General features: G+C 34.7%; 1 protein-coding gene and 1 pseudogene across 1 annotated transcript; both read right to left on the minus strand.

Annotated features, from left to right (window-relative positions):
* Positions 1–6,797: 6,797 nt before the first annotated feature.
* On the minus strand, positions 6,798–11,330 carry LOC25491085 (isoleucine N-monooxygenase 2). Its single transcript, XM_013605001.3, has 2 exons — positions 10,316–11,330; positions 6,798–7,770 (listed from the first exon to the last, which is right to left on the minus strand). Exons 1-2 carry the CDS (start codon positions 11,270–11,272, stop codon positions 7,141–7,143), a joined length of 1,587 nt encoding a protein of 528 aa, XP_013460455.2. The 5' UTR covers positions 11,273–11,330; the 3' UTR covers positions 6,798–7,140.
* Positions 11,331–22,862: 11,532 nt separating this feature from the next.
* LOC25491086 (isoleucine N-monooxygenase 1-like) lies at positions 22,863–24,506 on the minus strand (annotated as a pseudogene).
* Between the last annotated feature and the right edge of the window lie 2,705 nt (positions 24,507–27,211).

Here is a 27,211-nt window from a genome sequence, read left to right on the forward strand (position 1 = left end):
AATTTCAAACCTAATTCTATTCAAAGTCCTGAATCTCTCCCCGTGACCAAGATATTATATCCTAACAATGTTTTGTTCAAGGTGAATCAAAACAATCCAAATCCTAGTGTTTGATGCCAAGAGAAATCTCTACAAAACCCTAGTTTCTTGTTTGCTTCTAAACCTTGTTTTTCTACTCTCCCTCTATCTCCATCTAATACAAGATCTGTATTTATAGTGAAATATAACCCTAAAAAATAGGATCAAATCTCATGCTGAAAATACGTTTTTATTTTTCTTCTTCAGCGCAGAATCGTAGCACGATAAGTAACATGATTTCTTACGAGAAAAACTGGTCAAAAATCGTGCTACGATTTTGGCAGATTTTCAATCCTCAATTTTGAGTCAATTCTCAACATATTCAAACATAAAATTAAAAACACCGTAAAACTACTGGGAAGCCCTAGGATCCACGCCTACGACAATAAACCTATCCTCCATGAACCTAATGCATAATTGCTTCAAAACTCTCCCATTCAAAAGCCCCTCTCTCCACTACACCACTGCCCATGACCGAAAAAACATGGTCTCTGGTACGGCCCAACCTTCCAGTCAGTTCTAGATAGCCATGGTCTCCCTCCTGCTCAGCAACAATCTCATCAAGGGCCTCCTACTCAGCAGGCCTCGGGATATGAACATCATCTTCTAGATCTATGATGTGTGGATTTGAAATGTTATAAAACTACCTTATGTAACCATGTGCCACCTCAATACCTATAATAACAAGAATCCCCAAGTCTCGATCTCTCAGTAAATAATCATGAAAATGAAAATAGCGGATATATGGTCAACACAATAAATAAGCAGAACAAACAAGTCATGTGGGAAACCAAGATAGTCATTTAGTGTGTTGTCTGGCTTTGGCTCCAAATCCACCTTCACCTCCACCTAGTCATCATCACCCTCCTCTTGCTCCTCCCTCTCCATCTAGGGCTCGTATTGTGGCTCATGATAATTAATCTAAGATGTTTTCTCGCCATCAACATGGCGTGTCCTACCCGTACCCCAGCCCGCTCACCCTTCTGCTTCATTCGTCTTCATTCGTTCTCTCCTAACAGAAGCATGCATTGTTTGTCTTTGATTTTTGATGTGGTCCTTACATGTAAAAACACAATTGACAAAAGTCCATGAAACTCCCTAAAAATAGGGCAGAAACTGGCACGGGTACACTTCGAATTTTAAAATCCAAACAACAAGAATCTTGTTTGGATTTTATAATCTAAACTGCTTCAGTGGTTCACAAGAAGAAAAAACAAACCCAAAGAATTACATGCAGAGTGAATGAGACCAAACATTGAGCATGATGTTTGACGAAACTTGAAATGTGATGATTTTAAGAGGAAAAAACCACATAGATTCATCCAATGTGTGGTTTTCAGATTTATTTGGGGGGGGGGGGGGGGGGGCAGATGGAGAGAGGGATAGAGAGGGAGGTTTTACGGCAAACGTAGAAACTGTAGAAATCAGAAACTTTTCTGATATATATGGAGGTTTTGAATTTCATAATCTGAAAGGTTGATCGGAATATTGAATCTGAATAAAGGATAATTTTAGAAATAAAATAGGGCGCGGGAGAAGTTCGTAGGATGGGAAAAGTATTACTCTTTTCAAACACCCTCCAAATTGACTATTTTAAACCCATTCGGATTTTATAATTCAAAGCGTATTTGGTGTATTTCAAATTTTATAATCCAAATTGTGGTTAGCTAGTTTTCTCAAAACAGTGACATAAATTATTAAAATGACATTTTAAAGAGGCTTAATACAATTTGTTAGAATTGAACATATTTTATTATTTGATCAAGAATTCATACCAATTGACTATTTTCTTATTGTTGTTGATATGCCAATTACTTCTTTGAAAGATAGATTTGAGGAATTGAAGACATTTGATATGCTTACATATCATTTTACTTAACTTTGTTAGGTTTGATATGAGCGTTTGGCCCCCCAACTTTTATTGGTATGGGACAAACGCACTTCATCCCATTTGGTATCGGCTTATATATCATTAATGATATATAGGATGAAGTGCGTTTAACATACGATGTTTTTGGAGTGTCAACATAGCTGTAATTTGAAAACGTCGCATTATAGTGACTTGGCAAGTAAACATTGTTGAGATGTTAACCGTCATAATTAATGTGTGTCACATATCTATCGTTTATAAATAATTTTTTTTTGATGTATACATTATCTTGAGTGCCCTTTTCTAAATAAGGCACATAAAATAGCAGGAACGTTGTTGAATCTAATTTAGTGTACAAATTAAGTACACCTAGCTTTACAGAGTATCATGTATATGTTTTGAGTGGTACAAAAATATCCTTTCGAACAATTGACATCAGAAAACGATTGCTTCATTTAGTGCCAGGGACATTTTATATCAGATAATGATGGCTCCAAGAACTAAATGCATTATGTGGTCGTCAACAAACCATGGTCACCAGATGGGTACTAGACGCATGTTTTGCACGTAGTATATCAATCAACATCGTAAGCACCAAATAGTTATTGCTAATTTGTGATACCAAACACATGTTGTGCATTATGTAGATAAGCATATCATAGCCACAAATGGTCACAATTCAAACATGGTGTGAACTAGGGGTATATGTACCAAGATTCGGATTGGTTATGAGACAAAAATATATTTTATTCAATCAACTTAAATTTTGTTTTTTTTTTTACAAAAACAAAGGATATTCATTCATTCAAATTGATAGAATACATCAGAGACAATAACATGATCGATATCGCTAAAAACGTATAGGGCGAATCTGGGAACAAACTAACAGCACCCAAGTTAATAGCATACAACGACAAAATGCCTACAAATAATATGATGAAATCTAAATAACCAGGATACCCATGCTTGTGGATATGCAACGTTGACGCCGAAATCATTGATTGAATTTGTGATTGTTAAAAGCTGATCTTTCAATACGAACCAAACGAACACCGCACAACAAAAGATGCGAAATTAAACAACGCCGCACAAGACGACGAACAACACAACGTCACACTAAGACGACGAAATCACGAAAAAACACGAAAGAAAAATCTGATGTATGTGAAAATCACTTATTTAAATATTCAAAATACAACTTTGTTAAAAGATTTATTAGAATTAATGCTATAAAGATATTAAATAAAACATGGTCAAATCCACACGATTTAAATAGATACTTTAAGTTTGAATTAATGCTCTACGGTGTATTAAATTAACAATTTAAAGTTTCTAGATTTGAAACTTAAAAAACTTAAAAACAAACATAGTGTTGCATCATTCTCATCTTGTGATACTATCATTCTTCGATCTATCTCACAAATATTTTTGGAAGGACTCCATTACTCTACCTAACAAATTTTTGGAAGGACTGGCTAGGTCCCTTTGTTGGTGTAGTAACTGTCTAAGGACATTGACCTGCCCGAGTCAGGTAACTGTCTAAGGATATTCAATATTTTTGGATAATTGACGTATTAATCGTTCTGACCTCAAGTTCAAAATATGGAAGTTTTTTTCTTTTGGAAGATAAAGACGCATTATTGAATTGAATAGTGGGTGTTAATATACTTTTTAGCCTCAGTTTTCAACCAATGTAAACTTTTTAGTTTAGCTGAACTATTACAATAACACCTGATGGGACAAATTGAAAGATTATGTTAAAAGTACTCCGGTTTCATAATATTTATCCATTCTGAAAAATAATTTTATTTCACAATATTTATCACTTTCAAATTTTAATGTAACATTAACTATTGTCTTGTCAATAATACCCTACATATTTATTGTAGTAAGAGAAAAAAATAAAAAGAAATAATAAATGGTTAAGGATATTATAGAAAACACATACATCCTCCGATCACAAATATAAGCAAAAATTCATATTTTAAATTCATTCAATAAATGATATATATTGTCTACAATAAAGACCACATACATCATTTATTGAATGAATCTAAAACACGTATTTCTGCTTATATTTGTGATCGGAGGATGTACATAATTTCATCAAAAATAACAAAAAAAAAATTGAGAGAAAAAATAACAAAATTTATTTGGTTTCTTGGTTACTGCAATTTCTCCAAAATGGACATGTATTTCGAAACGGAGGGAGTAGTTATGTAACTTTCAAAAAACTACTTACTATTAGAAAAATGATAATCACTTTTTCAAGGTACCAGTTAAGAAAACGAGTATAAAAATAATTTCTTGAAACTTATGTAATCAAATTATTATATATTTTAATGAATAAAGATAGATTGACACCTTTAATTTGTATACCTCTTTATATCATTTTAAAAAAATTCAATTAATCAAATATATGGTTTGTGTGCCCACATTTTTTCAATTGTGTGACCACATTTTGAAACTAAAAAATGTGGTCGCACAACTAAAATGTGCATGACCACTATTTTTTCACTTGATTAACCAAATAAATTCTGGAAAAATAGTGGACATGCAACCAAAAATATATGGTCACAGAGACCATATATTTGATTAACTTAAATTTTTGGTACAAAGGGGGAAGTTATACCTTGTACCCCAACATTTAATCATTTACCCTACAAATTAATAAAAATGGCAAATTTACCATTTTTTTCATTTCACTTCACCTGTACATCAAATTTTGGCGAATAAAACATTTCCGAAATTCAATACTCCAATTTCTGGAATACTGGTATCAAAATATCTGGTAGATTGATTTGTAAATGAGAACAATTGAGTAAAGAATTATTATGGAAATTCTTTCTTCTTTCATGGAGGCTTGTGAGGCAGTCAGAGAGGGCAAATAGAATACAACAAGATAGATTAGTTAATCTAAAAAATGAATGGTCGTATGATTTCTGGAAAAGATTTTTAGATCTAATATTGAGAAAGAAAATAACCTGTTTTTTAGATCTAAAGGTTGGGAAATTTGTTGAATTCTTAATCTTAGATTATTTGCAGGTTTTCCTTTCTAATTCATCTTGTTCGGAAATATGAAAATGCAAGGTTGTATATTTTATTTTATTTTATTTTAACAAAATATTGTTACTTGTTACGGGGTTGTATAAAAAATGAGGGGAACAAGATGAAGAGGCATAGTATGATATTTGGTGAAGAAGAATATATACTTCCTCTTGTTTTTCAAAAAATTGTGCAGGGTGGAGTCAAACAAGAAAAGGGATAAAATTGCTACTAATCTTTTAGTGAAAAAAGTTAGAACTAGGAAGCTAAACTTTTTTGTACTAACAATATTCCGAGCAAATTTTTCAAACAGAAGTGAATTTCAATTCTTATCTCAAATATCCTCTTTTACCGAATGCCTTAGCTTTTTTTCCCTTTTTTAAATCAGCTTTTATTATTAAGACACAAAACCCAGCACAAGACGTACATCGCAAGCCAATACAAAAATACAAAGACAAAGGGTGTCGTACATAGGCAAAACAAAAAAGTAGCCATAAACCACACAAGAAGCCGAAACAAACACTACAACTGTTGTTTTTGATTTCCAAACTGTTGTATTTGGATTTCCAAATTCTATTATATACCGAAGTTGTTACTAGGTTGAGTCACGACCAGGTCGTTCTCTTTAAGACGTTTCGTGGCACTGCCCAAAATTAAAGACGTTTCATGGCACTGCCCAAAATTAAAGACGTTTCATGGCACTGCCCAAAATTATGCAAGGTAGACTATCAACCACGCCGCCTCCAGGATAAAACAAGCCCAGCTGCAACTGTGCGGTTAACTACTGCACTGTAGAAAACCGTTCGAGAATTACACCCTCAAATATGGTACTAAGATCACTCTTCAATACTGAAACCACCTATAGTATTGTAACCACTCTATTATGGTGTTGCGACCACTCAAATATGGTGTTACCACCATTCTAACTTTAATTTCTCCAAAACATCAATATGGCACTACGACCACTCAAATATGGTGATACCACCATTTCTCCTCAAATAGAAAAATATTAAAATACTTTTTATATATACCGTTAAGATCATTCTTAATTCCGACGGGACATTGTTATTCCAAATAGAGACTATGATCTTAAAAATACTCTTTATTCTGAAGGGACATTTATCGAAGGGACTATGTTTTTAAGACCATTCTTAATTCCGAAGAGACATTAAACCAAAAAGGAACTATGGTCTTAAGAACACTCTTAATTTCGAAGGGACAGAAAAAAGTAGATGAAGAGAAGAAAGACTCGTCAACACAAGTCAAGAAAAGGAGAAGAGAGAAAGAGTTTCCGACAACTCAATGAAACTCTTTGGTGTGTTCTTTAAACTGAGTGGAGTCTCTATTTATATAGAGATTCTGTAACTGTTTTAGCAAAAATTGCGACAACAGTAACTCTAATGGATAAGATTAAAATGGAGTTTATCCATTAATCAGTTCAACAACACTTGTGGATAGGATCAAAAGAAACAAATCCACAAAAGTGGAGGAAACAAACTATTGGATTTGAATGAAGGAAATATAATAATAATTAAATTATTATTCTTATCACAACCACCATAAACTAAATTTATGAAAAGTGATATTCTCGAATAAAATAATAATTACTATTATTTTTATCATTATCAAGTATTTAAAATTAAATACCACAATTTAAACACTACTAACGTATGTTCTATTTTATGTGGGACCCCACACTCTATTTTTTCAATTCACACAACATTAAAATCAAAGTATAATACTTGGTGTTTAATCTTCCAATTTTTCATTCAACATCACATCAATGTTCCAACAACAAACACTTTAAAAAATCTAGCCACGGCCAAACGAGAGGAAGAAACACACACACATGGTCTTCGCTTTGTGTCTTCACGTACAAGAAAAATTATGCCCAAACAGTCAACGCATCCGCTCTCAAATGTTAACTTCTTATTAGCAACGTTGGTCTCAAATCTATCTATATTAGTACAGTTTCTCTTTTTCACACTTCATGCCTTTAAAGCTTCAAAGCTTCTATATACAAAAAACAACATGGTTTCAAACCAAATATCCAACTTATTTAATTTGTATCTAATTACATAACATAACTGCAAAATGAAGATAAACATGTGGATTTGATAGGCCTTAGCTTCTTATTTTCCCTTACTTCAAAATTCATACAATTCTGCTGCTAATCGTGGCTTTGCTGCAACTGTCAGTGGCTCATCAAGAGATATAACGCCATTGGAATCAAAATGATTGATTCTTGATATATTGGGATGTGCACTCCAAGTGAAGCCATGGAGTAATCTTGCTAATAGCATTATGGTCATTGTGGAACCAAGCATAACAGCAGGACAACCACGTCTTCCTGTACTAAAGGATATAAACTTCAATTCTGGCTCTGTCAACGCTATAGCCGACCCATCATTCTTAAGATGACGTTCCGGTTTGAATTTGTAGGGTTCAGCCCAAACGTTTCGATTTCTCCCAAGACCACGTCTTCCAAGCAGTACATGACTTCCCTTCGGTATGAAGTAATTTCCAACCATTGTATCATTCGTAGAGACATGAGGAACATTGAAATCGGTAATGGGATGAAGGCGGAAAGCTTCTCTTGCACAAGCCTTCAAGAAGTTGAGTTTAGGAATATCTGATTCTTGGACAAGCCTATCTTTTCCAACTATATTGTCTAATTCTTCTGTTGCTTTTTCAAAAAGTTCTGGCTGAATTAACATTTCAGCCAATATCCATTCAACTGCATTTGATGGATTGTCTACCGTTGCCATTATCAATTCCTGTGTCATTAAAATTATTTGAATCAGATCTCACTTTTTTTTATTACAAGATCTCATAGAAATACATATTGCAATGGTAATATTGAAAAGAAAATGTTAATAAGTGTCCTTAAAAAAAATGCTACAAATATTTACGTAATTAGAGAGGAATTAGTGAAGGAAAAAATAAATTCCCTTACAAACTTTTTGGTCGCAAAATTTAGTGACGGAATTAGAGAGAAATTTCATGTTTTCCGTCGCTAATTTTTGTTTTTTTAGTAGTGAAAATAACCCCTCATTAAAAGTAAAAAAAAAAATCAGGTGAAAATAATAAATATACCTACACAAAATTTAAAAGGGTGAACCATTATTAAATATACCAACGACTTAAGCATTTCAGACTCTCCAAGGGACATCCATGTTTTTAAGGAAGAGTTAAAAGAATAAAACTCGTGTTTTATTTTTTTTAAGGAAGAGTCGTATCACCGGTTCTCTCGACACCATGCATGTGGACTAAATTAAAAAACAAATAACTTCACTCTCTTTAAACAAAACATTAGAAACAAAGAAAAAAAGTTTCTCATTAAAACTAAGCAATTAGCATCCCTTAATTAAATTTCAGATAATATTTCCGTTTTAATTTTTTTTCTTTTCAATTTAATATTTTATGTTTTAAAATGTCAATATCATATCCTTTTCATGGGGTTCGTCTAATAAACAATGTTTTTTGTGCAACATTTTCTATTATACGTCTTTCAATTCACGTTTTTCTTAAATTAAATATTAGTGAATCCAAATAAATAAGTTGGTCATTCTAATAGTGGAATTCACAAAATAAAAAAAAAAATCAATTAAAACGTGCATAGTAGTAGTATATTGCATAACAAATGAGCTTCTTGTAAAAAAGATGAATTAGCAATAACGAAATTAGAAAGGAGATTGGGTTTTGTTGAAAGATACAACGGTGGGGGTAATGTATTTTGGATCTTGAGTAAGGATTGTTTTTATGTTAAGGAGTTGTGGGTTAGTAGTTACTGTGTTATTTTAGAGAAAGACATAAAATGAATGGTGTTATTGTGCTCTTGTATCTCTTGTCCATACTTTGTGAAAGTGAAGAGTGAGAGGGACTATTTTTGTTAATTTGGGTTGTCGGTGTTGTTATTTTGGGTTAATAGCATGTGTTTTATGCTACGTGTTATGTTAGGGACTACATTTGATTTTCTTCTGATGTCTACTTATGGTGACCTTTAATTTGGGTCCACCTCTACTGCCACTAGCTCTTGTTGATTTTGGAATGTTTTCGATTGGCTTGTGGTTTGATTTTGGGTGGTTTAATTGATTTTGGGTTGTTTTTGAGTTGGACCAAATTGCGCCACCGCATCATCGGTTGACTGTCTTAGTGATTTGGTTTTTGAATTCTAGAGGTCAATCGCTTTTGTTTTGAGATCGGATGTTAGTGTTTAATTGCAGGTTTCTGGGTTGGTTATGGTGTCTTTTACGTTAGACCGAGAGTTTAGGGGTCCCTTGGTGATTTGTTTTCGGAGTCTGGTGGACCGATTGATTTTTTATTTTATTTTTAGATAGCGAGAAAGCTTCTATACTCAAGTTTTTGGGCATATTATGATGTCTTAACCAGCAAACGAGAGTTAGATTGGTGGTGGAATCCGAATGAGCTTGGAATAAGAGATTTTCGGGTTTTTACTTGGGCTCAATTGTGTGAAGAAAAGGTGTGATGATGTTATAGGGGCTGGCCGGTTTGATGGTTTTTGGGAGGGTTTGTTGCGAGTAGCAGACGATAGGTGTTTCGAACTTGTTTCTGAGATCATTTGCGATGTAGTTTGAGGATACTCAATATGTGAGGGGTTAGCTTTGATTATGGTTTAGCGGTTAGTTTTGATTGATTTTGATGGTAGCATTCAATCGAGTGTTTTTTGTATGAAAGAGATGTATGCAATTCTTTTGGGTGTTCCACCTATATACAACATCATTTGCTTTGTTGTTTATGTTTTGACGGTCTCGGTTTGTTTTGTACTTGGACTCGGTTATTAATGAATTCTTCCGTATAAAAAACAAAGAAAAGGAGAAAACATGAATCATATCTTTATTTTCATAGCTAAATTTTAGGGTAGCAAACTTTTGTAGGCACTATAAATATGAACTAGTTTTATACTAACATTCAACAAAATTTACTACTTTTACATATCATTCCACTTTTTCAATTGATTTTTTAAAATCTTAGAAGGGATTGATAAAATTAATTCACCATCCTAATCTCTGCTTTTGGTTAGGAATTGAACTTTTTGTAGCAATGTATATTTGAACTTTTTGTAGCAATGTACACGCGTATACATTAAAATAAGAAAGTAACACTTTATAATGTTACTAATAATACTATAAAATATTGCTAAAACTATTTAGTAACATAGGTTTTGCCTAACAATTATTTAAATGTTACTAAATTTAATTAGTAACTTTTTTGAATTAGTTACATTTTTTAAATGTTACTAAATCTCAATTATGCTGTAATAAGTAGGAGAAATATATAAAGAAGTAAATGAAGTCTTACAATAAGTAGTGCCTTGATTTCCTTCGTTGTCAATAATGGATTATTATTGACATCTTTCAACGAGATCAAAACATCTAGCAAATCTTCTTCAACATTCTTCGATCCATCATTCCATTGTTGGATTCTCTCTTCAATGAGGGAATCATGATGCTTGTTGATTATAATCATTGCATTTTTCACCTTGCCTTTATGGCCATCTAAGTCAAGTAGCCTCAACCATGGTAGATAATCAGATGCAGAGAAAGCATAAACATGGTTAAGCAATGTGAAAACAGCATCAACATGTTCAATTTCCTCAAGACCTGGCCCTCCATCCTCCATACCTTTTCCAAAGTACCTTGTATTAAAAAACAGTTTCCTAAACACATTACCACAAAAATGTTGTGTTGCAATCCTAACATTCACAAGGCCACCATTGTTGCATTTGTTATACACATAAAATATAAGATTATCGGCTTCTTCGTTCCTTTTGTGTTGAAGCCATTGATGCCTGCGTGGAGAGAGCAAATTGTTAGCAACGACGTTCTTCATCTTTTTCCACTGTTCGCCAAAGGGTACAAAAACTGAGGTCAAGTATCCATTGGAGATGATATCACTGGCCATGCTTACTGGTCTTGATGCAAAATCAATGTCATGTTTTCTCAAGAATTCATGGGCAATTGTGGGACAAGTAACGGGGATAACATGGACATTTCCTAGGCGGATACATGCTATTTCTGTGTTTTTTTCTTCCATTATTTTGTGTATCCACCTAGTTGTAGGCTTGTTTGCAAGCATTTCAGGAAGATTGCCAACTATAGGCCATGGTTTGGGACCTGGGGGAAGTTTGCGTTTTTTAGGGTTTTCGTTAAGGTGGTATCTTAAGGTTTTGATTACCCTGAAGGTAAAAAACATAACAAGGAAAAGAGGCCTAGAGGACTGTCGGAGTAACATAAGGAAACTATGAGTGTAATTCATAGTTTAGAAAATCACTTTCAAACAAAAACAATAAGCAAAGGCTCAAAGGAACAATATGTTTAAGTGGTTGAGCTTGGTCATTTATGGGAAGTTGGAGTCCTATTTATAAATAGAATAAATTTCTTATATTTAGTCTAAGTCTCTCTCCCAAGTATGTATCACTTTCAACCTCAATTTTTAGTATATATGAAAAAAGTAAGAAGTTTATAATATTTTATATGCATTTCCTAATTTAATGATGGAATTGATATGATATGTTGAACTAAAATAGTAATGATACATATACACTCTTTATTCTCGTACACCCTTGTACACCCCATGTATTGGGAAGAGAGAAGAGAAAGTGTGCTTGTGCGGGGTCCACATGACTACGTGTCAGATTTTTGTGTGGGTGTCAAAGGGTGTATTACCACCTAAAGGTGTCTATGTATCATTACTCTTCTTATAAACATATGTTGGTGATCTTTTCTAAGTGGAGGTGATCTCTTTCTTTGGAAGTAACTTATCTACTTTTTCCCCTACCTTTTAAGGTAAACTATGGTTTTCATAGATTTTGATCTAGTCCTCCAATTCTTGTACTTTTCCTTTTTTTGATAAATCTTGTTACTTTATAAAAGATTTCATGGATTTTGCTTCCGTCTTCCAATTCTTGTACTTTTTTCCTTTTTTTTTAATAAATTTTATTGACAGCAAATGTGCACCTTTTTATTTAGACAAAAATATTCACTTGCCAATGTTTAAACAAATTTAAATAAAAGGTTATTTTTATGAATTTAGGAAATATATAGTTTTTTGAATGTTGTAAATCATTCTTCATGTTAAAGTTTAAACAAGAGTAAGTGGATTTTTTGTCCAAATAAAAAGGTATATATGTCCAAACTTAAACCTTAATATTTTTAACTTGGCTTAAGTTAAGAAATATACATATTCATATTTAATTTATTGTATCAACCAACACCTTTTGAAGGAATAATCTAAGTCAAAATTGCTATTTTAAAGAAATTCATCAAAGGAAACAAGCTATGTTTTTTAAGCAACTAGAAGCTATTCATCAATGAAGGTCTATTTATTATGTTAGCCGAAGGAAGAAATAATAAATTTTTAAGCAACACAACTCTTCCAAATGATTTCTTTCAAAATCAAAACTCCTCCACATGATTTGGAAAAAGTGGAAAATGAACAAAAGCACGAAGAACGTGGGACGGTGGGAGGGGGGACCTGAATAAGGTTAATAACTAGGTCTAGGATATCCACTATAAAGAAATGGCAATTTTTATTTGAGCGTACTGGTACACCCATATTTAAATTAATATTTTAATGAGTTATTTTTTTATGGTAAAAAGTTATTTTCTATAATTTACAATTGTAATAACTCTATATTTTATTTCTCAAAAATGTCGGCAAAGCTATGACACGTGGCATTCTTTTTTGTCAATAAATTTCATTTTGTTGTAAAAACACGTTTGGTTCAATTAAAAAAACGATAAATGCTTTATTTTATTTTTTGTTTCACTTTTATTATTTTCATATTATTTTATGTAAATGAGTCACTAAAATTTGTTGTTGTAAGATACAATTCATACGCAAGACAAACATATATCATTAAAGTTTTTTTTTTTTTTTTAGATTTCACTTTGAAATTCTGGCACGTAGAAGACAGATGTCGTATACGATACCAGGACATCAAAAATATCGAATGCAACGTAACAACAAATACTTTAACACAATTAATCAACAAACAGTAATAAAGTAAAGTGCAGAGAAAAAGAAGAACACAAGATATTTGGTAACCTAGTTCAGTGCAACGTCACCTACATATGCGGGCATCCAAGCTAGGAATCCACTATAACGGTATTAATTCAAAGTCTTATGTGAACAACCTCCGGTTCACTGCCTTCTCACTTAATCATTAATCGTGATATTTCTATTTAAGACTCTCCTAGATATGAGAACTTAAAAGCCCTTGTGATTTCAACAATGATAATAATCAAATATGAGACACACTTTAATAAATAAAATTCACTCTTGCTTAAAAGTTTACGAGTGATTCACATATACAACTCAATGAATCAGTCCAGCTCAATGCATCAAGGTGATACAAAGAGAGGCTCACAAATAGCGAGGATTCAAAACCCTAATAAGACTCTTTTCTCAAATGACGTCTTTGATCAAATACAACTCAACTAAAGCAAACCATCTATGTGCTTTGCTAATGAATAGCAGCACATAGAGAGGTTTACAAAATAAAGCACAAAGCTTAACAACAAATATCATAAAAGACTCAATTCAATAATATTGATTTCGCAAATGAAACTAGGCCGAGTCTTCTTTATATAGCCATTCAACAGCTTGAAATGGGAAAGTTTCTGATTTTGAGTTATATATATGGAGGTTTTGGATTTCATAATCAGAAAGGCTGCTCGATTTATAGAATCTGAATAAAGGGTAATTTTAGAAATAAAATAGGGCGCGCGAGAAGCTCATAAGGTGGGAAAAGTAATAGTCTTTATTTTTTTGTAGAACTTTATCAAAAAGTCGCAAACACTAACAAATTTAAGTCCAATAATTCTTTACATTTTTATTTGAGTTTCTTTTCTCACCCTACTCACTTCTCAAACACCCTTCAAATTGACTATTTTACCCATTCGGATTTTATAATTCAAAGCGTATTTGGCGTATTTCGGATTTTATAATCCAAATTGTGGTTAGCTAGTTTTCTCAAAACAGTGACATAAATTATTAAAATGACATTTTTAAAGGACTTAATACAATTTGTCAAGATTGAACATATTTTATTATTTGATCAAGAATTCATAGGAATTACTATTTCTTATTGTTGTTGATAGGCCAATTACTTCTTTTGAGGAATTGAAGACATTTGATATGCTTACATATCATTTTACTTAGCTTTGTTAGGTTTGGTATGGGCGTTTGACCCCCCAACATTTTTGTTTTGTTATTCTTTATTATTAGGATGAAGTGCATTTAACATCCAATGTTTTTGGAGTGTCAACATAGCTGAAATTTGAAAACGTCATTGTTCGCTTGTAATTTCAACATGCTCAATTAATACAATCAACATTTGCTTTTCAGAAATCAATGTCTTTTTTCTCCAGCATGAGGATTTCGACAGAGTCTGAACTTAGCGTTTGAGAGAATCAAAAAGCTTTGATGTTCAACAAGACGTGAGTCAGGACGTAAATTCGTCGAAGCCAAATAGTTACTTTCAAAGAGGAAAGAATTCAAATTCAAAAGTAGCGATTTCCTTAATGAAGACTTGGGCGACAAGCAGTTTTTGATGAAAAAGTGCTGATCGTGGCAGTTAGCTTTTTTTAGTCATTTTTACTATGTATAAATATTAGTTTTTCATATGAAAAATAGGTCCCAAATCACTTATAGAATTCTAGCACTCGAAGTACCGGCGTTTAGAAGAAAGAGTTATACAGAATGTATGTAATCTGATTTATCGAACCACCTTTACATTAATGCAATGCAATTTACCTTTTCTTTAAGTTTTTGTGTTTTAAACTTTTGAAGTCTTTTACTTGCATTTACTGATTTTTTTTTACTTTTTTTTTTTTACTTCTTTTACTTTTTTATGTCGAAAGACATCACACGGATTCGTCTTGCTCATAAAGCAACCTATGAATTTGATGAATGTTCACCCCCTTTATGGAAAAACTTTGCACAACATGTCTAAGAATTTCTGATTTGATCATGCTTGTAATAATCAAAATCAATCCTTTTTGTTTACCAAAAACACCGATAAAGTATAAACAGTCGCATTATAGTGACTTGGCGTGTAAACATAGTTGGGATGTCAACTGTCATAACTAATGTGTGTCACATTTTTCGTTTAAAAAAAATAAAAATTATGATGAATATATTATGTGTAGAGCCATTTTCTCAAACCCTGTTTAAGGCCCATAAAATACTAGCAACGTCGCCAACTCTAATTTAATGTACAAATTAAGTACACATAGCTTTACGGAGTACCGTGTATATATGTTTTGATTCTTTCAAAAAAAAAAAAATATATATATATATATGTTTTGAGTGATGCAAAAATATTCTCTCGAACAATTGACATTAGAAAACGATTGCTTCATTTAAATGTATGAGGTGTGTTATTTGAACAACCATTTGATAGCCAACATATTTGACAACCATAAATTTACAAAGGAAAAGTAGGTTTTGGCATGAAAATCAAAACAATAGAGAGATAAAATAAAAACATATGTGAGTATGAGAGAGAAAGTTGTCACAAAAGTTGTTACAAAATGATTATACAAGTATCATTTCTCTAAATGACCATTTGAAATAATGGAAATTATTATTGACTATAATTTGTGCTTTTATTTCACTTCTAAAATAAATAAATTTTGTTTTAATTTTTTTTAGAGATTCAAAAGAAAAATCTAAGTTTCTTCATTTTTGTTTGTTTACCATCCATAAAAGTCACTTTTTTCAAAATAACGATTTTTAACTTGTTCTCATGTAATCTCATTATCTCTCCCATAAGGAGTCTAGGATTACAAAGAACAGCCTGGTGCTTTTTTTTTTTAGATAGACGGAATGGCAAAGCCATTATAAATTCACACACATAAATGGAGGTATCGAGGTTCGAACTCCGGTCATGATATCCGACTTAACAATTTCGACATTTTACCCGTTGAGCTATGACTTCTGGACCAACCTGGTGCTTTTTGGCTCAATGTTTTTGTGGCTCACAGGCTCCAAAGTCCCTACCATCAAAAGGACCAGAAAATTAAAGGCATAAATAGGGTCACTGCATGCAAAAAACGCCTTAATAATCTTGTGGGGATTGATTTTTATTTTGATACATTCTTAGGCATCTGAAGTGTCTTAACCACATCCACATGATAGTCGTTTGTTTCCAACCATATATTTCTCACATTAATTGTGTTGGTTTTATTCTCTTCTGGAAATAAGAATAATGCTAAGAACGAACATCTCAACAAACTTTTTGTCTATAATTAAAAAAGACATGTGTATTGTCTCTTCGAACATAACTCAATTGACAGGAATAATGCATTCTTATATGTAAGAGTTAGAGTTGACATCTCGAACACCGTATTAATCTACTTTTAAAAACTGAATTCAAGTCACTAAGCTACTAATAACAAATAAAAATAAAAAAACTCTTACATTTGCACGAGTCGCGTAACATTGCGGTTATGACCCCCTAACTAATTTAAATACAAAACAGCCCCCCTATGTTTTGATTCTTTGGCAGTTTTGGACCCCCAGTCCATTAGTGAGGTGCCACATGTATTATTTAGGAGGCCACGTGGCACCTCACTAATAGACTGGGGTCCAAAACTGCCAAATAATCAAAACATAGGGGGTTGTTTTGTATTTAAATTAGTTAGGGGACATAACCGCAACTTTTGAAAAGATAGGGGTCCAAAAGTGCAATTAAGTCATATATAAAAAAAACATTATATGTTACCATTGTGAAATGTTGAAAGATATTAAATGAGAATTATAAAAATTAATATAATATTTCAATTAAATAATTTTTTTCTTTTATATGCAAAATCAGTTAACTATTTCCACGGCTCTTGTTGCGGATTTTATTTGCATATATATATATATATATATGCGAAATCAAATTTTTATGTCATGATATTAGAGAATTAATATGATAAAATTTAGAAAACTAATGATTATTTAGTAAATATTTTTATTTTTTTTGCGAAATTAATATCACAGTGATATTATAGATCACTATAGAGAATATAAGGTGTCTTAACTAGATTCTGAACCTTTATACTCATATATATTATTAAGAAAAGGGAAAATACATAAAAAAAACTGGGGGGACATATACCTAACCTAGTAAATCCACACAAAAGTGTAGGTTTACCCAAACGGGTAATACAAAACTATTAAAATATCATAGGTGGATATGTCTCTAATTAACCCTAAAACTAATCAATGGTCTTCAATTCGGTGAATGGATCATCCGTCGACACGGAAACGGATCCATGTACCATCAACTCACTGCAACGAATGGCAGCAAGGTAAACAAGTATTTTGAGCCCCACAGTCCAAGTCAAACATAGTGATACAATTATCGTGGGTTTTAACCAGCAAATGAACCCATCCGCCATCACAGAAGCAGGTACACACACCACAACTCTCTACCTCAGAACACTCGAAAAAAACAAGCGACATAACCCTTTCGAGTGACAACAACCGGATGGTGAAACCAAATCAACCCAGATTTGTGATGAAAACACCATCACGAGTATACCCGGTGATAAGCATAACCTTTACCACCTTCGAGGGAGGTGGTGGCTTCATAAAGTAACTAACAACTGAACCCAATGAAGTAGATTCAGCAACAACATATTTACCACAAATCGATTCAGATTCATGAGGATCCAAATCCATCAACGATAGGAACAAAAACACATCAATTTGCATAAACGAAACCGGATTTGGATCCCTAAACCGTCGCAAATGAGCAACCAATTGTTCAAGAAAAATACCCATCAACCGGAGTAAAGGTTACACATCGGCGGGGATGGCGGAGGAAGGCAGTCCCATGTGATTCGACGACCAACATAGGGTTTAAGTGTGATGCGGTCTAGGGACGTGGCACCAGTGGCACGAAAGGCTACATCTTGGCGGTGAAGGAGGTGGATTTTGGAGGAGAGAGGTGGTCGGTGATGGGGTTGTGTGGTGGTTTGGTTAAATGTTGAAGAGAAAGAAGAGAGAGAATGTGTTGTCTGCTCTGTTTTAAATATCTCCCTCCGGTCCTTTATATAAGAAAAAGTTCAAAAAAATTTTTTGTCCTATTTATAAGAAAATGTCACAATTTTTATGTGTTGTTATTGTTTAAAAGACTTTTATACCCAACAATTAATGATTGTATTAGTTTTTCTATTGCCACAATTGGCCCTCCAAGGTATCTATCACCATTGGAATACTTGTATAGAGAATGAATTTAAATTGATAATTCCTTAATCAATGTGGTAAACAATTACATGAATATATACAGCAAAAAATTGAGAAACTGAATCTAATAATAAGGAGTGGAACTACCAACCTATTCCACTAACGTTACTGGCATGAAAGTAGGAAACTAATTACTGACCTATTCCACTAATGTTACTTGGCAGGAAAGTAGGAAACTAATTACTAACTACTTATTACCCCCCAGCAAGCTGATGATTCGGAAGAACTCGAAGCTTGGAACGAAGAAAAGAAACTCTATCTTTGGAAAGTGGTTTGGTGAATATATCGGCTAGCTGATCAACGGATGATACGTGGCCAATTTTGAGAGTACCGGAATCAACCTGGTCACGAATGAAGTGAAAATCTAGCGCAATATGCTTGGACCGTGTGCTGATAACTGGGTTCTTGGACAAGAAAATTGCACCAACATTGTCGCAGAGAAGCAACGGAGGACCAGTAATAGGCACATGAAGCTCAGCAGCAAGAAGATTGAGCCAAAGCAGTTCGGCGGCGGTGTATGCCAGGGATCGATATTCCGCCTCAGTGCTTGAGCGAGCAACAACTTTCTGTTTGCGGGAAGTCCAGCTGATGAGATTAGATCCATGGAAGATTGCATATCCAAACTGAGAGCGGCTGTCGTCGGAATCCGAGATCCAACCGGCGTCTGAATATGCTAAAAAGGAAGTTGCTTGAGTTGGACTGAAGTGGAGAGAGTGTGACAGAGTACCAGCAAGATAACGAAGTATTCTTTTGACAGCACGCCAGTGATCAAGTGTCGGTGAGTGCATAAATTGACAAACGCGATTCACCGCATACGTAATATCAGGTCGGGTGATTGTGGCGTACTGGAGAGAACCGACTGTGCGTCTGTATAAGGCTGGATCATTGAATGGTTCACCCGCTTTGACTAGACGATGCTGCGGATCAGCAGGTGTTGTTATAGGAGCAGCAGCAGACATGTTGGTGGACTCCAGAATATCTCTAACATAACCTTCTTGAGTGAGTTGCACCCCAGAACTGGTGCGTGTGATTTGAAGACCGAGGAAATAATGCAATTCTCCCTGATCCTTTAAAGCAAACACCTTGTTAAGGTTAATGATGAAGTTATTAATCAAACTTGAATCTGTGCCGGTAATGAGCAGATCGTCTACATATACAAGGATGTAGATGGTTGCAGCAGCAGAATGATGAACAAACAGAGACGTGTCGGATTGACAAGCCCGAAAGCCCTGCGTGATAAGATAATGCTTAAGCTTGGTAAACCAAGCTCTGGGTGCTTGTTTGAGCCCGTAAAGAGCCTTCCGCAATTGACAGACATGATCAGGATGATGAGAATCCTCAAAACCCTTTGGTTGACGCATATAGACAACCTCAGAGAGCTCACCATTCAAGAATGCATTGTTGATGTCCAATTGCCGAAGACACCATTGGTTGGATAAGGCAATGGACAAGACAAGTCGAATAGTTGTTGGCTTAACCACTGGGCTGAACGTCTCAAAGAAGTCTTTACCTGCTTGCTGACTAAAACCTTGTGCCACCAAACGAGCCTTGTGACGCTCGATACTCCCGTCGGATTTGCGCTTTGTCCTGTAAATCCACTTACAACCCACAACATTAACATTAGTAGGACAAGGAACAAGAGACCGAGTACCATTTTTCACAAGGGCATTATATTCTACAGTCATGGCATCTTGCCAATGTTTATGTTTGAGGGCTTGTTTGTATGTACGAGGATCAGGTTCAGGTTTAAGAGTGGTAGCTAGGATTTTTGGTTTGAGTTTGCCGGTTTGGGCTCGTGTGGTCATGGGGTGAGTGGAAGATTCGGCTGGTCTGTAGTGTGAAGGAACATATTGGTGATGTTGTTGTGGGGCCGGCGGAGAAGGGAAATTAGGTAATGAATGAGAAGTGGGATGAATTGTGAGTGATGGCTGAACGGTAGGCTGAATTGTAGGTGTAGTTTGGAACGTGGCCGAAGGTGTGTACAGCTCAGCAGCTTGCTCTAACAAATTTGAATCTAATTCTGGAGAAGCAGGAGTAGATAAGATAGGCGCCGAATTATGTAAAGAAACAGAATATGGGAATATACTCTCATTAAAAACAACATGCCTTGCAACATATATACGCTCAGTAGGTTTATGAAAACAAAGATAACCTTTGTGAGAAGTACTGTAACCAATAAACACACATGGAAGAGAACGAAAATCAATTTTGTGGTTGTTATATGGACGAAGAAAAGGATAGCAAAGACATCCAAAAGTTTTTAGAAAACCATAATTTGGATCTTTGTGATATAATTGTTGATATGGAGAATGGTAGTGTAAGGTGGGGGTAATGGTTCTATTGTGGAGATAAGTTGCAGTTTTGAAAGCATGTTCCTAAAATTCGTGAGGTAAAGATGATTGAGCCAAAAGAGTAAGGCCTTTTTCAATGATAATACGATTGCGTCGTTCAACCGCCCCGTTTTGCTCTTGCGTGTATGGACATGAAATACGGTGAGAAATACCGTGTTGTTTTAAAAAAGTAGAGACATTGCGAAATTCACCCCCCCAATCGGATTGAAGATGTTTGATTTTTGCATTAAATTGTGTTTCAATCATAGTACGAAATTGCACAAAAGTAGTGAAAACCTGTGATTTGTGCGATAGAAAATAAATCCACACATATTTGGTGCAATCATCAATAAACAAAACGAAATATCGATTTCCATTGATTGAAAATTTGGGAGATGGACCCCATACATCAGAGTAAATCAGTTCAAAAGGAGTAGACGACGCAATATGCGATGATGCTAAAGGAAATCGATGGCTCTTTCCAAGTTGACAAGAGTCACAGACATTGGGAAATTTATTTGAAGAAATTGGTAAATTAAAAGAGGAAATAAGACGACGCAATAGAGATTCATGAGGATGAGCAAGCCGCTGGTGCCAGCCGTGGACAGACGTACGGATGCCGGTGAGAGCCAGGGTTGGTCGAGCTTTATTTTGGATGGAGTTAATGCAGTAGAGGCCGTTGTTAATGCCCCCGCGAAGAATGGTTTGACCCTGAAAAGTTTTGACAAGGCAATGAGAAGGCCAAAATTCTATATAAACCTTATTATCCTTTGTAAATTTGGATACACTGAGAAGGCTTTTTGTGAGTTTAGGAACAATGAGAACATTAGGCAAGCACAAATTATGTAAAGTAGAAGTGCCAATGTGAGAAATAGATAAAAGGTTACCATTGCCCACTTGCAGCCTGTCATTGCCTTTGTAGTCATCAGAGATGGTCAGCTTCTGAAAATCTGGAGAAGCATGATCAGTGGCACCGGTGTCGAAATACCAAGAAGGATCGATGGCACTTGAAGACGGAGCCTGAGAAGCATAATGAGCCTGCTTTGATGTATTGCGTGGGTTGGGCTTGCGTGAGGGAAAATCAATCTGATTATCACGCTGCCAACAATCCACAGCCTCGTGACCTGGACGCCCACATAATTGGCACTAGGGACGGCGACGGCGGAACTCACCACCGTTTGCTGCACGAGTGTCGCCTCTGGAGTCGTTCCTGGAATCACCGCGAGAATAGGCGCCACCAGAATTGTTGGTATTGTTTGAACGGCCAGATTGCCGACTGGCGACGTGGGCAGAAGAGATTGGTGCTGGAGATGAAGGAGCCAGGGGAGCGATGGTGGATTGGCGAGCCAGTTCTTGAGCGAGTCGTGCTTCCTCCTGAAGCAATTTGCCCACGAGATCGTCAACAGAAGCATCATCACAGTGGATCATGAATGCAGTGGCGAAGGCGCCGTAAGAGCTATCTAGCCCAGAGAGGATGTGACCGATTAGGTCCTCATCGGAAACAGGATGCAGGTTTGCAGCGAGGGAGTCAGCAATTGAGCGTTTTCGCTCGATGTACTCCATGATAGAGAGAGACCCCTTAGGTAGGGATTGTAACTGCAATTTCAGAGACATCCGCGGAGTACGAGTCTGCGCCTGGAAAGTTTTGTCGAGTGCTGTCCAGGCCATGTGGGAGGTGGTGCTACGAGCAACGATGGCGAGCGCCCTCTCGGAGAGAGTTGATTTTAACCACAGCAGAACCAACTTATCGCGACGTTTCCAGGCGAGATAGTCAGGGTTGGGTTCTTGGGTGATTGTTCCATTGTCAGCAGCAATGGAGCGAGTCTGTGGCGGTGGATTTGGTTCCAACAAATGAGGCTCAAGATCAAAGGTTTCGAGAGCAGAGATGACAGTGGTGCTCCAAAGACAGTGATTTTCATTGTCAAGAGTGATTTTGATTGGAGGAAGTTGAAAATTGATCTGGGAAGATGAGGAATTGGCTAGGGCCAGTAGGTTGGGGATATAGCCAGCCATGGGAGTGAATGTGGTTTGAAAAAAAAGTTCAACCTAAAGCTCTGGATACCATATAGAGAATGGATTTAAATTGATAATTCCTTAATCAATGTGGTAAACAATTACATGAATATATACAACAAAGAATTGAGAAACTGAATGCTAATAATAAGGAGTGGAACTACCAACCTATTCCACTAACGTTACTGGCATGAAAGTAGGAAACTAATTACTGACCTATTCCACTAATGTTACTTGGCAGGAAAGTAGGAAACTAATTACTAACTACTTATTAACTTGAGAAGTTCAATGGTTGATGCATTAGGAGGACTACTCCAATCGAAGCCATGGAGCAACCTGCCCTATAACATGACAGTCATTGTGGTTCCAAGCACAAATCCGGGGCAACCACGCCTTCCCCTACTAAATGATATGAACTTCAAATCTGGTTCTACCAAAACTACCATAGACCCATCATTTTTTAAATGGCGTTCTGGTTTAAACTTGTGAGGTTCATTTCAAACTTTTGGATTTCGTCCGAGACCTTGTTTGCTTAGAAGTACATGGCTACCTTTTGGGATCATGTAATTAGCAACTATTATATTTTCGATAGCAACATGAGGAAGATTAAAAACTGTAACAGGATGAAGACGAAAAGCTTCTCTTGCACAAAGCTTTCACATAGTTGAGATTTGGAATATCCGATTCTTGGACTAATCTTTGTTTTCCTACGACATTATCCAATTCTTCGGTGGGTCGTTGAAGTATTTCTGGTTGATTTATCATTTCTACTATTGCAAATTCAGCTGCATGTGATGGATTGTCCACTCCTCCAAGCACAATTCCTTCAAGAATTTAAATCAGATTATTTTGATGCTATGATTTCTAGGAGTAAATTTCGTTTGGTTATTTTTTTAAACAAAAATGCATATGCTAGGTTTGTATATTTTTTTGGTAGAAATGTTAGGTTTGTGTATATTTGTACATGAAAGTTATAATGCATGTGTTAGAAAAACAAAATAAAAACAAAGTGAAAAGAATATTTTATTACTAGAGCTAGAGCCTTTATTTCCTCTTGTGTCAATAATGGTTTGTTGTTGGCATCTTTAAGAGAGATAAGAATATCAAGTATATGTCCTCAGCATCAGCACTAGTCCTTGATTCATCTTTCCATTTATCAATTCTCCTCTCAATGATTGGATCAGTATACTTGTTCAAAATAGCATCCTTCACCTTTCTCTCATGACCATCAAAGTCAAGTCCTCTCCATACCAGGGCCTCCATCATTCCTTCCTTCTCCAAAGTACCTTGTATTAAAAATCAATTTCTTCATCAAATTACAACAATAATGCCTTGTAACAATCCTAACATTCACAAGACCATTATCATTCGCATTTTTGCATTTGTTGTAGACATAAAACATTATATTATCAGCTTCTTCATTCCTTTTGTTAGTGAGCCATTGATGCTTGTGAGGAGAAAACAATTCATTGACAAATATTTTCTTCCATTGTTCCCCAAAGGGTGTAACTGCGATTGTCTTGAAACCTTTGCTGATGATATCAGTAGACATGGATATTGGTTTTGATGCAAAAGTAGCATCATTCTTTCTCAAGAATTCAAGGGCAATGGTGGGACAGGTAACAGGAATAACATGGACATTTCCTAGGCGGATACACGCTATTTCGGTGTTCATTTCTTCCATCATTTTGTATCCACCTAGTTGCAGGTTTGTTTGCAAGCATTTCAGGAATGTTACCAAGTATAGGCCATGGTTTGGGACCTGGTGGAAGTTTTGGTTTGTTAGGGTTCTTAATTAAGTGGTATCTTATGGATTTGATTAACATAAAGCCCAAAAACATAAATAGGAATATATGCCAAAAGGACTGAGGGAGTGGCGGTAGGAAACCAGGAGTGTAACTCATAGCTTGGAAAAGCATTTTGAGAAAATTAATATGCAATGCAAGATTCAAAGTAACAATAAGTGGTTGAGCTTTGGTGTATGAGAAGTTTGAGTCCTATTTAATATAACGAAACCTGGATTTACTCCCTCAACTGTCATTCTCTATGTTTTATTAGTACTTATAACAATTCGTCAATTTAATCTTGTTACTTGCGTTATAATCACTAGCAAAAAGATGGACACTTCGTCTTTCTATTCTTTTTACTCCACTATAACGCGCGTAAATTGTGAATGATATTTTATATGAAATAAAAAATATTTCATTTTTGGTTTTTTAAAATAAAATAAAATAAAATATTTGTTATATATATATATATGTGGGGTTTGCTAGAACACACCCACTAGTTATTATGTGGGAGTGTTTTAGCAAAGCTACACCTTAAGGTGTATTTAACCACTTTTTAGTTATTCACTTGCTAAAATATTCCTTCTAAAAACTAAGTGGGTGTATCTAAGCAAATGCCTATAGGATTTGCTAAAACACACCCACTTATTTTTGTTAGAAGGTGTGTGTTATAGCAACATACACCTTAAGATGTATTTATTAACTTTTTAGTTATAACTTGCTAAAACACTCCCACATTAAAACAAGTGGGTGTGTTCTAGCAAATCCATATATATATATATATATATATATATATATGAGTCAGAATTAGTTGACACCTGGTGCCAACGGAACATCTCTATATGATTTAGGATCCGTTAACACCAAATTAATAACCATTGACACCAGATGTCAACAAATTCGTTTTCACCAAATATTGACTGTTGATTTCGTTTCATCTAAAGGTTTATATCTCTTCAATTAAAAGTATCATGTGACCATATTTTTGGAGATTTCCATGCCATAACTATTCCTAATTTCTTTTTGGAATAATAAATATTCCTAAATTGATCTACCGGTTTGTCTCTCTTCTCCGGTTGAAAACTAGTTAGGAATAATCGGAGAAGATAGGGAAACCGATAGAACTAATTAGGAATATGTAAACACCATGAAAATAGTTTTGAAAAGTTAAAGCATGGAAAATGACTAATAGGAGAAGATCGGGAAACCAATAGAACTAATTAGGAATATGTAAACACCATGAAAATAGTATTGATAAGTTAGACCATGGAAAATGACTAATGGGAGAATATATATGGAAACCGATAGAACTAATTATGAATATGTATTTATTCCAAAAAAAAGAAAATTAGGAATATGTATTATTCCAAAAAAAAATAATTATGAATATATTTATGACATGGAAATCTCAAAATATATGGTCACATGATACTTTTATTTGAAAAAATATAAACATTTAGATCAAACGAAATCAATGGTCAATAATTAGGTGTTAACGGATCTTATCTCATATAGAGATAGGTTCAGTTGACATCAGGTGTCAACTAATTCTGACTCATATATATATATATAAGCAAGTCTTAATTTTATGTTTCAAAATTTGAAATAATTATAAACAATTGTGACATTGTGATTGACCAATGTCACCCAAATACTACACCTTCAACTACCAAGGTTTAAATAATTGATTGATTGGTTAATAATAATAATATAAACATTAACCTAACAAATGGCTTCAATATATGACTAAACTTGTTCCCACCTACTGTGATAACAGATCCGCAATGCCGAAAGCTCAAAACCTCCCCATTCCATGAACGCAATACACGTTGCATGGTAATGGCTATCGACTGGGCCGCCCTGTGAAATAGGAGGTTCGGCTGTCTTTTTAAAATAGGTCCCTAGTAAAATAAAATGTAATTTTTTGTGTAGCTAAATTTCATTAAAAAAAATTAAAATCAGAAGAACTTCTAAACATGAAAGGAATTAAAAAAAATTAAGTGAAAGAGGTGAAATTTATCTAACAGTGTCGTTTGGATTTGTCACTTCTATGTTGTGAAAAAGGGTAAAACGAATGGTTTATGCGAAGAAAATAATGATTGTTGTGATTCTTTCGATCAAATTGCTTTCCAAATTGATTGATTATGTGATTATACAAATTAGGGGTGGTTTGATAAGATCCGATTTATGTACAAAAAGGAGAACTAGAGTCTACAAAAAAACTCAAACGTGTACTAATGAAAGAAAATGATATAACATATATATTTTTTATTTAAGTGGGGTACGTATTATATTTAATTTTTCGTTAGAGGCCCGTACCATTTGGAGGTCCGACCTGATTGAGCATCTTGCACACTCTCAAAGCTGGGCCTGGCTATCGAAGAGACTATTCCCACTACACGAGCAAATAACAAGTAATGATTGTATACAACGATGGAGACTCAAATTTGAGGTTGATTGTGAAGTTGTTGTGTAGAATATTTTCAATGTTGCCGACAGAGAGACTGAAAATGATTGCAACTAGCTAGAATATTTTTTTAACAAAAACAAGAACCTAGGATTATATAATTCACAGAAAATGCGAACGCAGAGGCCAAACATTCCCGTATTGATCAGATGCCTTTGTTCATGCGTCCATTTATTAAAAATTTATGAATGTTTTAGGCAATGGTAATTGTGGAACGAAGATGGTCATTATATAATTTGTAATGCACTTCTTAAAGAGTTAAGTAATTGTAAGAGTGATTATATGACAATATTTGACTCTGAGGCACATTTCAAATATATCAGAGATGGTCTGTCCCTCCACAAAATCATAAAAT

The sequence above is a fragment of the Medicago truncatula genome, chromosome 3 (genome assembly GCF_003473485.1).
Source record: "Medicago truncatula cultivar Jemalong A17 chromosome 3, MtrunA17r5.0-ANR, whole genome shotgun sequence".
Classification (NCBI taxonomy): Eukaryota; Viridiplantae; Streptophyta; class Magnoliopsida; order Fabales; family Fabaceae; genus Medicago; species Medicago truncatula.